At 36.0% G+C, this 16,897-nt stretch overlaps 1 protein-coding gene across 2 annotated transcripts in view; it reads left to right on the top strand.

Annotated features, from left to right (window-relative positions):
- LOC140235216 (CDAN1-interacting nuclease 1-like) overlaps positions 1 to 16,897 on the top strand; it is a 46,797-nt gene that overhangs the window by 2,783 nt on the left and 27,117 nt on the right. Inside the window, exons 2-6 of one of the 2 annotated variants that reach the window (XM_072315251.1) lie at positions 136 to 294; positions 1,269 to 1,314; positions 2,685 to 2,749; positions 3,907 to 3,967; positions 4,500 to 4,572. In XM_072315251.1, coding sequence (XP_072171352.1) covers positions 194 to 294; positions 1,269 to 1,314; positions 2,685 to 2,749; positions 3,907 to 3,967; positions 4,500 to 4,572 — 346 coding nt within the window. In that variant the 5' untranslated portion in view covers positions 136 to 193. Of the gene's footprint in view, positions 1 to 135; positions 295 to 963; positions 1,019 to 1,268; positions 1,315 to 2,684; positions 2,750 to 3,906; positions 3,968 to 4,499; positions 4,573 to 16,897 lie in introns of those variants that run through there. The other variant, XM_072315258.1, reaches the window with a different exon arrangement.

Raw genomic sequence — 16,897 nt, 5'->3', positions numbered from 1 at the left:
TACATGTATCTTTGGCTATGATAATATTCATAAGATGAAATTTGATTTTGAATTGTCAGATTTACTGATTGGTGAAAAATCATATTCTTAGTATCACTGTTGTGTCTTAAACTGTCTGTTTTTCTCTTTTTCCAGATTAAATGGTGCCTTGACTGGATTGCATTGAGCCAGTAGCTACCCTGGATGGAACAAAATGAAACTAGCAGAATATAATGAAATTTTAGAGAGTTTTACAGATGGAGCGTGCGATGGAACAGCAGAATCTCTTCAGCAGATTCAGTCTAAATTTCCAAAGTAAGTTGGTATTTCATTGATTTATGCATTTGAATGCTTTGTTTTGTTTTGTTTTGTTTTGCACAGCAGATATGTTTAATAGCAATGTGGTGAGAAGGACTGATGAGTAGTCTGAAATGATCATCATTTGTGTCATGTACAATATATTTATCTGCATTTTTTTTTTTTTTTTTTTGCTTTTTGTTTGATAGTCTGATACTTAGGACCTACTTTGTAACAATGCTTTTAGAAGTATAATGTATAAGCTGTATGTGAATAGACTAAGTAATGCAAAATTTGTCAAACCCTTTATTTAGTACAGAGACTCCAACTCTCCCGCTTTCGATGGGAGATTTACAGTACTGCCGAAAGCCCATATTTGCAAAATCTCTCGTTCTCCCGCTTGAGATTGAATTTCTCCCGCCCTGGCTCTGTTTCTCCCACTTGTATGGTTTTGTAGATGCCAGTCAATTTCATATAAATGCATGAATAGCGTCTGCATATGATATATGAAATAAAGTTTTATCAAGCCAAAATATATGATTTGAATCATTGAATTATTACCTACTTAATGCCATCGTATGGTGAAAAATAAGCCTGAGATAGCACGAGAGAGCATCTAGAACCCTAGTGATCCAAGGGACTTCGCGCGCATCGTTTGGAGTCTCCCATTTGCTAGGGGTTCAGGTGGGAGAATCTCCAGATCAGAAGGTGCTTTGGGTTGGAGTCTCTCTTATTAAGCAAGGTGAGGTTTGTCGTTTGTACACTATAATGCAATACCTTAGCAGCAAAAGTGCTATCAGAGACCCTATCATTACTTAACTAAAGATAGTGTCAATGGTGTTCATTCAATTTATTATGCATTGTAACTGAAACACTTTGCTTTACGTCACACACACACACACACACACACACACCTACACAAGTTTACTAATGTACAAATAGCAGAGCATTACCTGGAAATCATTTTTTTGTTCCCTATTTTCATTCCTCAGTGTGTCACATGCGTCACTGGTTAGCATCTACTCCCAGCATTTTCAGGTAATTGAAGTCAGAGGGCTTGAATTACCAGGCATCTGATCAGTGTATGTGGTACATGTACATTCCTACGATGTACCAAGCTTTGATTGCATAATTGACTGCACACGACCAAGATGAAATATTCATTCAGTTTTAATGTGAAAATTTTTGTTAAGATATGATTTTTCTTCTGCTTCCTTTTTGCTACGTCCTTGGATGAGCCTTCGTGCTTCATTCAGAATTTAAAACACATTTTAATATCTGATTATAATGTCCCAGTTAACCAACCTGGTTGAAAAGTAATTAAGTCTGTTTTTGTTTATTACTTGCTTTGTATTACCTGTAATATGGTATGCCATTATTCAGGCAACGTCAAGGAGATTCTATCTGTTGCTAACACTGTGATGTAATTATTTGGAAGAACTGTCAAATTCAAGTAAAATTTATCTAACAAGATATACATTGTACAAAAAAAAAATGTATCTACTGATTTGATAATTGTTGTATTCATAACACAGCTCAATGCACTGGGCTACACATACCTTCATGACTGTAATTTACCCACTGAGGACAAGCTGATATTACTTTAGCATGCATTTCCCATAGACACCTACCCAAGTATACTTGGGAGTTGGGACTAGTCTTCAATGGGTTAATTGTGAAGCACAAATTTTAGATTAGAGCTATTTATAAAACAACTTGAGAGTGTATTATGAGTATGTAGCCCTGTTATAACTGACCATAACCCAACAAAGTCTGGACAATGTCCTGAAATAGAAATTCCTTGCCGTGGGCAATAAAACTACAGGAGAGAGTGAGAGGTATCACAACGAAAACCTTCTCCAAGTGGGTTTCCATAGCATCCTACCTATTCATGCACAAAGGGGGGTGGGTACAATCCATGCATGTGGTCGGCAAGCAGTGTGTCATTCTGATGAGGCTATCAGCATGCATATTGAGTGTATCGAGGGAATGTTACCACGAGAGTGTTTTAACAGAAGGGTTGTTGGCGTAGTGTCGGGGTAATTACCCTACCTGGCCAGGGTAGAATTTGGCAAAAGTCTACCATGACAATGTCCAGGCAAAATTTGTGGGAACCATTTTAACAGGCAGGGTAGAAACAGATCGCCCGGACGTTGTCGCAATAATTCTGGTTTGAAAGGCTCTATTAAAACAGAACTTATGCCATTGATATGCTTGTTGAGTGGGGCTTTCTCTGTGTACCAGACAGATAACATTTGTATATCGTGTACCTGACTACCATGTCAAATTATTGCTCCAGTTCCCCCCTTGGCACATTTGCAATGGTGAGTACAAGGTCCCTTGAATGTGTACTGTAGCTTCTGACAAGCGTACACTAACTTTCTCATATTTTCATGTATGATACACAGATGATCACAAGACAGACATTACACCACCACAACAGTCCAGATATGATTGCCTATTATGTCCAAATGTGAGTATGTAACAATATAAGAATTTTTTCTTGTCTCTTCTGTTTGATTCAATTTAGTTGTGTTATTCTGTAATTTCTGAAAATCTGTGATTTGAAGAAGAAAGAAAAAACAACTAATGCGAAGGATCTTTGAATAAAATAAACTGTCATGTTGATCAAAGTGATATGTCTTTTAGCGAATATTAAGTCACAGTTAAAACTGTAGTTGTGATTACATATTTTGTATCATTTACATGAAAATTTGAAGATTTTAAAATGAATGGAACTGCAAGTCTCCTTATGCATTAATGCAACATTTAAGGTCAAACTAAAAGAAGTTTTGAGAAATATATCCACCTCTTATTACCAAACACAAGGCCAAGAATATTCAAGGAACAAATTCTGTGCTTTGAGTACATTTATGATTATTCGTATGAATATATTAATGTTTGTGGAATTTGGGAAAATGCAGAAAAATGGGGCAGTTTACAAGTTTCACCCTAGGTTTTACATCATAACAATTCATATGAGGAGATGAATCTAATTTACCATACATGTATCTTGATTGAGTGTAAAACACATCAGGGGGGCGTTTCATGGAGGAACTTGTCGGATAAAATGTCCGACAAGTTCAGAGAAATCAGCCAATCAGACTAAAGAATTTCTCAAAACTTGTCGGATATAATTGACTGGTCAGATATTTTATCCGACAAGTTCCTTCATGAAATGTCCCCCAGATTAAAAAAACATCTGGTACATCCCAGTCATTAGTTGTTGTATTTTTTTTCTTCTTGTTTTCAAAGCTAAGGAGAATGTTAAATCAGCATCCTGTGTGTCTCTTAAAAAAAAAAAAAAAAAATGTGTTATGTAAATTTTGGTGCACACCATCTTTTAGTGCATCAAAATTGATCACAGGTATTGGAAGATATGTCTCATGATAATTCAGCTATTTGCTGTAAAGGAATGCACCTTAGTGCAAATGAAATGTGTGTGCATGTGGATGCTTTATAACACTGCACTGGCTGTTTGAATTAGTATTGGCTCCACAATTATTTCTTTGATTGCCATTTCTTGATTAAATTGTTTCACGACACAGTATGTTTGTAATTCTTATGCAGACTTCGGTATATGAAGCTAAATTTTGAAGTTTATGGATCTACTTTTTTTTTCATACATAGGTACCAAGCCAGAGTTGCAGGGAATCCAACTGCACCCATACTAGCAGAAATTGCCAAAGAGGTAAGACATCACACATGTCATTTTACATACACATGACACATACTCTTTGATGACATTGATAATACACTATGCTGAACCTGTTGAGGACGGACTGATTTTGCTACAACACGCATAATTTCCCATAGACACCTGCCCAAGTATACTCGGGACTCGTCTTCAATGGGTTAAAGAGCACATACATTGTAGGTATCACTGAAAAAGTTTCAAGTGCACTTTGAAAAGTATCTATTATGTTTCATGTTTGGTATATCCATGAGATATAAATCTGTGGCTTTCAGATGTCACTTGTTAAAATGGTCTTGACATTATCATCAGTATGATAACAGGTAAATGTAAAAGATGATCTAACACTGGCCATGAGTATCGCAAATTGCTCATAGAATTACACATTTATTTTTCATCCGATGGACCAAACTTCAAATGGCTAATAACTTCAGTAGAAAGAAGGAAAGAATGAAAATTGTAGAATTATTGCATAGATTACTGTCTTATCTCATTATTTCAATGTGTATTTTCTCTTTGTATTATTTAGGCCCATCTCCCTCCTGTAATGATAGCCAGGATTATTGTAGAAGGACTGCAGGGGCAAGTCTCAAATCAAGAAGGTAATGTGAAAATGTATGCTTTCTTCGATAACAAACATTCAATGGCAAAGAGCTAGTAGTGCTAGGGGTGGGGGGGGGGAGTTGCTGTCAGACAAAATGAGCCATTCATCCGCATCCAGACACCTCACAAATGGATCCTAAATGCCATATAATGGCACATTCTATTTGCACCCCGAAAAGGCATCACCGCAGGCGTCACATATTTCGCATATTTCGTTATGGCACCAAGTATGATACACTGAATGGCATTTTGAATAAATGCTTCTTACGCTAATAATGTAGTTAGAAGAAAACTTACCTTTTCCTGAAATACAATAAGGAATTCAGTTAAACAGATGTCAGATTTAATTGTATTTTACAATCCACAACACTTAGTAGTGTCTTTATTTCATTCTTTCAGATTGTACCTCTAAAAATTGTATTTGGTGAAATAGGACTTCTAAATGCTGAATGCTCAAGAGAAAAAGAATGTCTTTTTTAGGGAAGATGTTGACTGATGTCTAAAAATAGACCCTCTTTGACGCTTTTTATGGACAGCCTTCTTTCCACTGAAGTGCTCTTTGAGAATATTCCCTTGGTATGTCTGTGATGCAAATATATTCCTTTGGTACGTGTGTAATGCAAATAAGTGAGCGGTGATGCAGAGGATGTGAAGTCTGTTGTCCTCTTTTTACTGATTTCTGTAGATTATATCGATATATATTCTGGATAATGCGATGCAAAGTATACACTCATTATCACTCATTGCCTTGAAAATGCATTTTTTTTTTCACTTTAAACAAACATGAAACTTGGTATCATTGTAAATGAAATTGCACGTTCTGGTATAATCTTTCCTTTTCTTGAGCGCATAGGAACATATGCACTGTGTTATGTTCTATGTAAGTAGTGTTTAAGAGAGACAAGTCATGATGCAATGCCACATGAATCAATTGGCTTCCTATCTGTGGAGCAGCTCCAGTTTAGCACATGTCCTCTAATTGCAAACGATGAGTAATCACACTTTTATTTTTTTTTAAAAGAGAGTATAAAAACCTGAAATTTACGAGGAACATTTTGCATATTTATAATACAAGTATGTCGCATACAAATTTTTGATGGAATTTGGCAACCTATCAACCTATGACTTTCATGCCCAAATTCACGAAGGTGGTACATTTGAAACCATGTTCTAAACCATGGACAATTTGAATTGAATGCTTACTGTCGCATGGCCTATTTCGTTACAAAATCAGTCTTTTCGTTAACGAAATGACAGCATTTCGTCGACGAAATGATCATTTCGTTGACGAAATGAATATTTCGTCAACTAAATGGTCATTTCGTCGAAGAAATGACTGATTTCGTAATGATATATGCCATGTGACACTTTTGGTGCTCCATGCAAATTGTCTATGATTTAAACCATACTTTCAATTCTACTACCTTCGTGAATTTGAGCCATAGTGTACAAATTCTATGAAGAGAAACTAAGCGGGGAAACAGTATGGAAAAAAAAAAGATATTCCCTCTCACCCAATGGAAGTTTTGAATATTTATTTATTTTTTCTTTTTACTGAAGTGAACTGTGCTATGCTCCCCCTCGCAGAATCCTAGTCCCTGCGTCTGATGTATGTTTGTGCATATTGCATCACTGCATTTTTAGGAAACACCTTGTCTCGAGAGCATCGCTTTATACGGCATTTGTTAAAGAGGTGGATCAGTATTGCTAGAGATAAGGGTTACACTTTTAACTTTACTTTCTGCGAAATAACAAAACACCACATATGAAATAATATAGAGCAAAGATCATTCTAAGAGCAAATCAAAGTTTATAAGATAATAATTGATTTTGGAATGCCTCAAACATCCAAAAACAAAGTTAAACAAAGTAATCTAAATAAAAGATGGATATCAGGATTGCTCTGTTTTAGATATCTCAGTCATTTCAAAACGAATTTACATCAAATAAACGTTGAATCCATCTGAAAATTACACGCCCTCTCATATTTCATACACGGTTTCTCGCTGTCTAACACAAAAGAAAAAGACTAGAAACTTGAAGATAGCTCTTAACCAAAACCATAAAATCCCTTTAAGAATAACATGTTTAACCGTTTGTTATCATTTCATTTTTTTTTTTCTTATATATTGTCTTATACGTCAAGAAATTCCGGGAAAAAAAAATAATCTCATTTGAATATAGTGCACACGTAAAACGGACTCGTAATAACACATATTACTGTACGAGCTGAAATTTTCGCGTACAGATATTTTTTTGCGAATTGCTACTTGGAGGACATTTTCACGTGTTGTTAATTTTGCGGTTGCGAGGGTCTAAGTTATTTGCGTGTTGTTATTTTCGTGGTTCAAAGGCGATTCGCGAAATTCACAAAAATAAAACCACCGCGAAATTTTCAACTCGTACAGCATACGTATATTACATATGTTGCGCAGCGAAATCAATTTGGCATAAGGTATAAAAGCTAATGTTACATTCGAAATTACCTTATAACCTACAAAATGGCGACTGCAAAGCTGTATATCTTAGAGACATTTGAATTGAGAAGCACGAAGGAGGGCCGGAAATACACCGCTGGAATGGTTTTAGACGCTAAGCCGGAATCTTGCTGAGTCCTGCCAGCTCACTACAACAACGCAGGAACTCCACTGGAAGAAAAGCTGCACAAACTCCAAGTTCATCAAAGAGTAATAGTCACTTCGGTGATAAGAACTGAAAAAAATCCACGTTTGACAAATAACTCAAAGGTATGTACATAATTATCAATTATGAATCAGCATGTCAAAAAATAAAACAAAATGAAGTCTCTTACAAAACGTCATGCGCTTTTAATAGTATAATCGAAATATTAGACTAACTCTACCTTTTTCATAAAAATTATGATTCTGCGATATACAATTAAAGTATTTCAATCAAAATCGGCAATGGCGAACATTTCATTGTTTTCAGCTTAAAGGAACATAAATTACATAGTGTCCTAAAACTCATTCTCTCTCTTACTCCAATACCTACACTTGCTTGAATGTAACAAAAGTATGAGCAAGCATCAACTAAATTTACCCTTGTATTCAAAACTATTTCTAGTAAACTAAGTTTTCTAAGTTTTTTAAATTTCTTGATAATGTCGAAGTGATGTTATAGAACCTTTATAGTTATGTATTGTTAACCAAGACTGTCCAATGTTTTCGTATGCTTTACCCAAGCGTTCGTAACTGTTATCTATATTCATTCATTGCACGCAGCTGTATGCTAATATAACAGTATAAATTTAGTTTCTATAGTGATCCATTTGAAGCTTTGTCACTACAGAAGCACATCAACGGAACATGGCTTGACCATATTGTTTTCAATTCACCAAGCCATTATTCCCCATAAAATTTGTTATTAAAATTGTAGCACCCAATACAGTCGACTCCTGTTATAACGAATCGGCAACTTTCTTGCGTTAAATCTGTATCAGAGTATCATTAAAAGCGAACAAATAAACAAACAAACAAAAAAACATAGGATAATGTTGCAGCCTGACTTTTGATTTCTTTGTAACCAGAATTTTGTTTTCATGGAAGTACAATCTAACCTTTCGCAGCAATCCTCTAATGTTACACTAAATGTCGAATGGACATTTCAGCCAGATGGCCTCATTCAAAAATCAATCTCACCATGATTTTTACTTTCAAATCGTCTCGTCAAACATGCTAAGACACATGTAAAACACGATACCTCGCTAGAAATTTAACGATTCTATCTTTTATCGCATGGGTGAGGCAGATTTTCTGTGTGGATAGAGCCGTAGAGACAAGATCGCTTATGGCATGGCTGGCAAATGAAAAACTTTCGCAGTCCACAAGCCAGCATCGTTCCCAGAGAGCTGACTAGACAGTGAACTCAAACATGTGCAGTCTACAGGTCGGCCTAGTCAATGATAAGAAATAGGGGTGAGCGCATTACACAGAGGGATGGCATCAACTAGATCCTCCTACAGCTGTAGATGCATAATAGTTGCGTTCAGACGACAAGCCTTAACCTCGAGGTTAAGCTTGTAGTTAGGGACCGTGAAGACGCACTCGTAGTTCGCTAACCTCGAGGTTAGCTCGATGTTACGAGCCACGAGAAATCTTATGGTTAGCACTCTAACCACGAGCCGCCGGGGGTCCCCACTCGTAGTTAAGCACCGTGTGGACACAAAAATCAATGCACTCAAAGGGGCAGGAATTTAACCTCAAGGTTAAGATTCGTCGTGTGGACGCACGTCGAAGTTAGGGGGCAAGAGCTTAACCTCGAGGTTAGGGCTTGTCACCTGAACATAACTAATATCTTCTTATACATGTGGGACCAGTGTGAGATAACCATCTTATTGCTGTTCCTCTGTATGAAGTCGCTGTAGGTGATGTTATTTTCATTTCTTCTGCACACATCAATAACATCTTTTATTCTTAATTTTGTATATTTTTTGTACATTCAACTCTTGTGAACGTAATTGGCAACTTATATCCCCATGGTGTAATCAAACCTTCTTAATGGACGAATAATACAGTTTCTCTGGAGCAAATCAATTCTGACAAGTAACATGTTTTAGGATAAACATCTAACTTATCCTGGAAAGACGCATCCTCTCTTCTCGAAGTATTTTATCTATGTACAGTATCCTCTCTAAGAAAAATATAGATACAGTTCAAGAATCACAAAACAAAAATTGAAATTTTAAGCAGAATAACAAGGCTTCCCAAAAGCAAGTTGCTGTGATGGCAGTGTCAGTGAATTCTCCTGTTCTTTCAGTGATTCCAGGTAATAGACAATGAACAAGACTTCATGAACGCACGAGGCGGAGAAAAGATCAAGCTTTTTCATGAAAATGAGAAGACTGCTATGGACGCAAAAAGGCAGCCCTTTCCTTTCAACCAATCAAAACCATTTTTACATCAGAGGAAAGATGAATATTCATACTTTGTTTTGTGGTGTGAACTGGCATAAGAAGCCCCCGCATTTAGATTTTCTTAAGCTTGTCTGAATGCAAACATTACTTCCAGAAATAAGTGAAATGCCATTGTCCTCCATAGAGAAAACATCACGAGAGTGCTTTCATTACGATCTTAAACTAAAAAATGCAACCTTTTCCGCCAATAAAATTACATTCTCATCTATGCCAGTGTATAGAAAATGTATTAAGCTTGCAAATTCAGTCCGAACCAGTAACAGACATAAATATAATAAAACATAAATTGAATTTAGTGCGTTAATCACATCTATTAGACTGGGTTCACATAGAAGTATATGGTATATGGTATACTTTATTCGTTATTCGCTATTCAATATACGCTGTTGCAGCATGGCGAGTCACATAAGGTAGCAGGCGTGCTTGCGCCGTCAAGTCGACCCAGTATCATACACCATCACCCGCACCATCAACTCCCTGTCCCATGCAGAGAGGATTTCTTCCTCCTACACAACCATCCCAGCAATCTTATTAACAGTATCTAAACTGAGATTATATTGGAACGTTACAAGAAAGCTATAAATTGAGTATATGAAAAAAAAAAAAAAAAAACTGACCCAAGTCCACTAGGGCGGGGTCATTTTGCTAGGGTTAATCAATCAAAAATGATTGTTTTTAATTTGTTTAATAGCATTATATTTGATCATGATAAACAGCACTGATCAGAATATCAGTCTACATGCTTATTTTTGCTAAAGGGCAAATCCAAACCAAAAATTGTCATTTCATAAACGAGAGATGGTATACGCTGCACGAAAATTGAATAAGCATGATTCCCACTATACTACACTATATGCAGCAATACGGCATTTTCAAATAGTGCCCTCTAATGTGACCCGGTATTAGGAAATCCTATCGTTCTATTCAAGCTATTCTCATGCCCTGGAAAACGTGCACCGTAACCCGAATAGTATACTCCTATGTGAACCCAACCTTATAGGAGCAATTTTACGTTTTATACTGTCTCGCACAATACTGTTGAAGCAAAGGCACCAAAATATATGTGACCCTGCACCACAAAACGAACAAAAAGTCGCCAAACATGGATTTTAATTTAAGGTCAGATTCTGAAAGAGCAGACTCTAAGCTTTAAAATGATATATAACTCAATCCAAATGGACTCTCCTAACCTATCTAAATATCGGAAAGAAAGTACACACCCTGGGTAAGTGTGAACTGAGAAAAGAGGCTCTGAAGAACAGGGTCTATTCAAGCGTTTAGCCTTTACGAAGCTGTGCTAGCTGTGCGATGAATGGAACAAATAACAGGTTGATAACCGCCAGAGCAACAAAAATGAAGGGATTAACAGATTAAGCTGAAATTGTCCATGCCTTAATTAACACATTCTGTTGATGATAAATGCCAACTTTCAAAGCAGTAGCGTTATCCCTTTTTAAGTTATTGGAGTTGAAAGTGATGAGCATGGACAGGGTTTTTAAGAAATGAAAAGAGGACTCTTTGAGAAACACCTAATCACACTATTCCACTAAAAAGTGTTCCAGAAAAACTGCTGATAACCCAATTTCCTTTTCGTTTTATGATCCCAAACTTTAGTATAATGTAGAAGAAGACTTTCTCTTTTAAAAAATATGAAAAAGTCAAGATTGGCTAGGTTGACCTATTTCACCTATTTTCCGCTCTCACACAAAATCAGTGCGTGCGACTTTTTTGTTCGTTTTGTGATGCACAGTCACATATACGTAATCGTTCATAATATTGAGACTGGACGTTATTTTGTCAGACCACCGTTCCCGTTTCCCAAGGAAGGAAAGCTTTTTTCTTTTTCTTTTTCTTTCTGGATTTGCAAATAGCAGAAGTAAATTTTGCACACGGCACGTTAAGCACAGACCGCGTCTTTTTATTGATTAGTGAGCTTGCAAGCACGACACGAGCGGTAGTTGAGCGTACAGTGTGCAAAATTTGATTCTACTCATCAAATCCGAGAAATGTCTCGTCCTGGCATAAACAAGAACTTTATTCGACCAATATAGAACTCACACGGGTAAATAATTCCCCATAGAGACGTGTTTAAAAATTCAAAATTCACAAAATTCTGTTAAATTGCTGGGAGAAATGAAGTGTTTCATATTCACTAACTTGGATAAGTGTGATAATCTATCCCTTTCATCCATCAAATTTCCAAGACGGATTCTTCAGCTACAATTCTGTCCAAGGGTCCACAAAGCCAGACTACGAGTTCTTTTCACTCAAAAAGTCACCTATTTTCTGTACATGCACCCAATGAAATACAGTCTCTTCAAATTTCATGAGCAAAAGCTTTCATCTTCCCACCAAAATGCAGTTTGTAGAGGAATTCATACTCAATATTTGCAGCCATTCATTTTTTTTTTTTTTGCCAAATTGCATTTATGATTTTTAATTGATTTTTTTTCTTCATTTATTTCTGTGTCTTTGGTACGATTTTGTAAAGTAGTGAGAGACATTCCATTTTACTTATAGGTGTGAGCCCTATAGTAGGTTATATTTCTTAACTGATTTTTTAACATCATAGATGTGTTTCTGATGATATTTGCCCTTACATCATATGACAAATTGAAGGATTGTAAAGCTTCTTAAAAGGAAAGTTTCAAATGATGCCCTTTGTTTTTGTTTTTATGCCTCCGCCACAAGGTGGTGCCGGAGGCATTATGTTTTCGGGTTGTCCGTCCGTCCGTCCTTCCGTCCGTCCGTCCGTAATGAATTTTGTGGACAGCATAACTAAAAAACCTTTTGAGGTATCCTAATGAAACTTGGCATGTATGTGTATTAGGGGGTGAAGTTGTGCCTATCAACTTTTGGGTGCACATGCTCAAGGTCAAGGTCAAATGCTTAAAATTTCACTTTTTCCCCCATATCTGTGCAATGCCTGAAGATATTTTCTTTAAACTTAGAGTATACATGTATTGCCCAATTAAGATTCTCTGGTGAAAGTTTGATTCATGAGGTCAAAGGTTAAAGGTCAAAAGGTCAAGTAAAAATGTTGAAATTTTACTTTTTTCTCCGTATCTTGGAAATTGTTCAAGGTGTCTTCATGGAACATAGTATATAAGCATGCACTGACGGGCAGTCGTTATCTAGGGACTTTGGGGTTCATGGGGTCAAAGGTCAGGAGTCAAAGGTCAAGGGCAATACTTCAAAATTTTACTATTTCCCTTATGTATGCAATGCCAGCAGGATCATTATTTTAAAACTTGGTGTATGCATGTATAACCCAATAGAGTTCTCTGGGGGTTATTTTTTTATTTTTTTTGGTCAAGAAGGTCAAAGGTCAAAAGGTCAAAGATCAATTGAAAGTGCTGAACTTACTTCTTTCTCCATATCTCGGAAGTGGCTCAAGTTATCTTGAAACTTAGTACGTATTTATGTATGTTCTGCCTGACAGTGATTCTCTTATAAATTGTAGGGTCAAAGGCCAGATGAAAATGATAACAATTTACTGTTCAATACAGAAATTGCACTTTTTCTCCATACCTTGAAAATTACTCAGTGCGTAAACTTATGAAAGGGTCAAAGTCAAGTTAAAGTTCTTAAATCCCCAAATACATGCTCTCCTATTCATCCAATTTAACATAGGTCAAGGAAGGTGAGCATTCAACACATTTGTGACAAACATGTCATTTCAGTATTTTGCCAATTTTGTGCAAATGTAATCACACATTGTCCACATGTACTATAGACCTATTAGAAGAATCATGCATTATGGCGGAGGCATACCAGTCGCCATAGTAACATTTCTAGTTTTTGAAAATAAATCTTGCAACATTCATTAATTCTTCATAAGGTGAATATATAGATACAAGCAGTTATCTTTGATTACGGAGGTTTCATCATCACCTAGTTACATGTACCTACAAAGGACTGTCAAAGACTGATATATCAAATAGATAAACTTTTTGTATTTTGAGCTGTTTCAGAGGTAGCTAAAACAAAGATATACATTAAAATAATACAATCATTCAAAGTTGTGTGATACTGATAACTACTATGTACTAAAATTAAATACCACAAGAACATAATAAGAAAACAAATTGTAGTTAAGCAGTTGGGGGGGGGGGGGGGTGCAGGACAGGGGGAGGGATGGAGGAAGGTATAGAATCGATCAACATAAACCAGAAGACCTTGTATGGGATGAATACTTCACATTGATTTGTATGCAATTACACGCATACTCTACAGTAAAATTCATAATTCTTAATTGACTTTTTTTTAACACCATAAACATGTTTTTGATGATATTTGCCCTTATATCATATGAGAAATTACATATTCATGACTTGTAAAGCTTCTAAAAGAGAAACGTTTGAAAATGATGCCCTTTGGGTTTTATTTTTTTTTTTCCAAAATAAATTTTGCAGTGTTGATTAGCTCTTCATAAGATGAATACATAGATGCAGGCAGTTATCCTTGACTAAGTGGGTATCATCACCACATTATTACATTATTGCCTACAAAGTACTGTTTAAGATTTTGGGTTATCATACAGATAAACTTTATGTATTTTGAGCTGTTTCAGTGGTAGCCAAAACAAAGAAATACTTTAAAGTACCAGAATCATTCAAAGTGTGATACTGATGACTACTATGTACATGTACTTGTACCACAACAACATAATAAGAAAACAAAGTGTTGTTAAGCAGAGTTGGAGGGGAGGGGGAGTAGGTAGGATGGGGGAGCAAGAGAGGGGTGAGGGAGGGAGGGAGAAAGGTATTTGACAGAATAGATCAACATAAACCAACAGGAGGTCATATTTCTTAATAAATTTTCCAACATCATAAACATGTTTTTGATGATATTTGCCCCTACATTATATGAGAAATTGCACATTGAATGGTTGTAAAGCTTCTCAAGATTGAGTTAAGCAGAGTTAGAGGTGGGGGTAGATGGGGGAAGGAGGAGGGAGGTATTTGACAGAATAGATCAATATAAACCAGTAGAGCTTGTATAGGATGAATACTTCCCATTGACTTGTGTGCACTACGTGCATACTCTATAGGGCTCACACAGGTAAATAATTTCCCATAGAGACATGGGTTGAAATTCAAGTTTCAAAAAATTCTGTTAGATAGTTGGGAGAAATTAGGTGTTTCATCTTCACTAACCTGGATAAGTGATATACCCTTTCATCCATTAAATTTCCAAAGGTTCTTCAGCTCAAATTATGTCGAAGGGTCTGCAAAGCCACACTACGAGTTCTTTTCACTCAAAGTCACCTATTTTCTGTACATGCACCAAATGAAATATAGTCCCCTCATATTCCACAAAAAAAGCTTTCATCTTCCAACAAAAATGCAGTTTGTAGATGAATTCATACTCAATATATCCAGCTATTCAGTTTTTTGCCAAACTGCATTTCTAATTTTTAATTTATTTTTGTTTAATTCATTTATTTTGGTATCTTTGGTATGATTTTGTGTAGCGGTCAGGAACGTTCCATTTTATTTCCAAGTGAGCATTTAGTCGTGATACTGGACAAGATTGGAACTACCTTGCCACTCACCCAATCAGCGATCTTGTATAGCCACGCCTTCATCCACATAAGAAAGCAATTCTGCTTAGATTAGGGGAAATGGTTTTGTACCTCTATTATAGAGACGGATGTCCGAGTGCGTAGATTATCACAGCTGATTGCTTCCCCGCACCGTCGGTCTTCTCGACCTATAGTGAAAGCTCCCAACGGGCTCTCTAAATACCGTGCATTACTGAGCTTTCCACCTGAAAGCAATGAGTATTGTGTCCATTTCAATGAAATTAATTCGTTCATTTTAATTTATACAGATCATCACAAAAATTGAGAAATTTGAGGTGAATGAAGAAATCATCGACAGTTTTCTCAAGCCCCAACTGATAACAACTGCAGAAGCAAGAGGGAGGACAGGTAGCAGCACGACCAGATTCTTGCTTCAGGAAAAAATTACCCAGGTACACTGCACCCACACAAATACAAATACAAATACAAATACAAATTGTCCATAGTTTAAACTATGGTTTCAATTGTATCACCTTGATGAAGTCAGGCCATTATGTTCATTGGATGTTTTAATTTTCAACTAAATTACACTAAAACTAATGTACTAACATTTTATATGATATTCATGACAATTTACCAATATGACCACCAAGCATTAATAGTCTACAATGTATAGTAACAAAAAACATGTTTCTCACATGTAACTATGATAACAGTGTAACACATGAATGCAAAGTTTTACACAAATTGCTCCAAAAATAGGACTTGATTCGAGACACTGCCCACCCAGTCAGGAATTGCTATAAACTCCCTTTACACTACAATTACGTAAGCAGACAGATAACAATTATATTATGTTATAAGTCAAGGAAATAAGTACTCTTTTACACAGAATATTTTTTCCAAAATCCTGTTAATATTTTTCCTTTTATAGTTTTACGCACATGACTTCATCTATTATATTTGTTTTCTCATCCAGCAGTGACTGTGCACAACTTCAGAATTTTAACTTTAGAATTTTATAACTTCGAACAAATTGTCCCATTTTCTGACAAAATTCTCACATGCTGTGGTGGTTTCATTTTTGGGGTAAGACAGTAAGGATTTGAACAGGACTTCACGTAACCAATTATTTGACCACTAATCAGTCATTTTCACCAAAATTTCAGATACAAGGTCTTCTCACCCCAGCGAGGATATGTCACTATGACAAGTAGTATGTTTTTTCTACAGTTCTTTAAAACTCCCAATTCATATACATGTACCTTTACAGAACATCTTGCCACAGTGAAAAGTTATCTTAGTTGCCAATTAATCATTATCTAATGAATTAAACAATTTTCATGACAATTGCACCTGTACTCACATTTAAGCATTAATTTTTCTGTCTTTCACCATTTTAACTTATTAAATGTGAACAACTAATGATGCATTTCTATTTCTATTTTTTCTTCCAGGTACCCAATACAGGCTCTTCTTGAGTCCGGAGACATACTTGCCATTCCAGAGAATGTGGATTTTCGACCCAGATGTGTTGTTACCTGCATCAATTAACTACACGGTGATGGATGACAACATTGCTTTGAGCATAGTAATTGAATAAAACTATTTTTTCTCCATAATCATTAATGGGCAATTCCACGGTAACTGACATTACGCAAAAGGATTTTCATGAAATTGTTTACGTTGTAGTTTTGTAAATGAAAGTACCTGGGGCTTGTAATCAGCAATGATGAATGAGTTCATGAGAATGAAGAAATAAGTGGAAAGTTTTTCTCTCAAACTGCATTTCTTATCACAGAACAAGTGAAAATGTGTCTGGTAAGTGATGTTACAGAAAAAGGACACAGGAAATTGTGGTGTA

Source organism: Diadema setosum, chromosome 1 (genome assembly GCF_964275005.1).
Source record: "Diadema setosum chromosome 1, eeDiaSeto1, whole genome shotgun sequence".
NCBI classification, from domain to species: Eukaryota; Metazoa; Echinodermata; class Echinoidea; order Diadematoida; family Diadematidae; genus Diadema; species Diadema setosum.
Note: the sequence above shows the minus strand (reverse complement) of the source record. Positions and strands in the feature narration are given on the sequence as shown.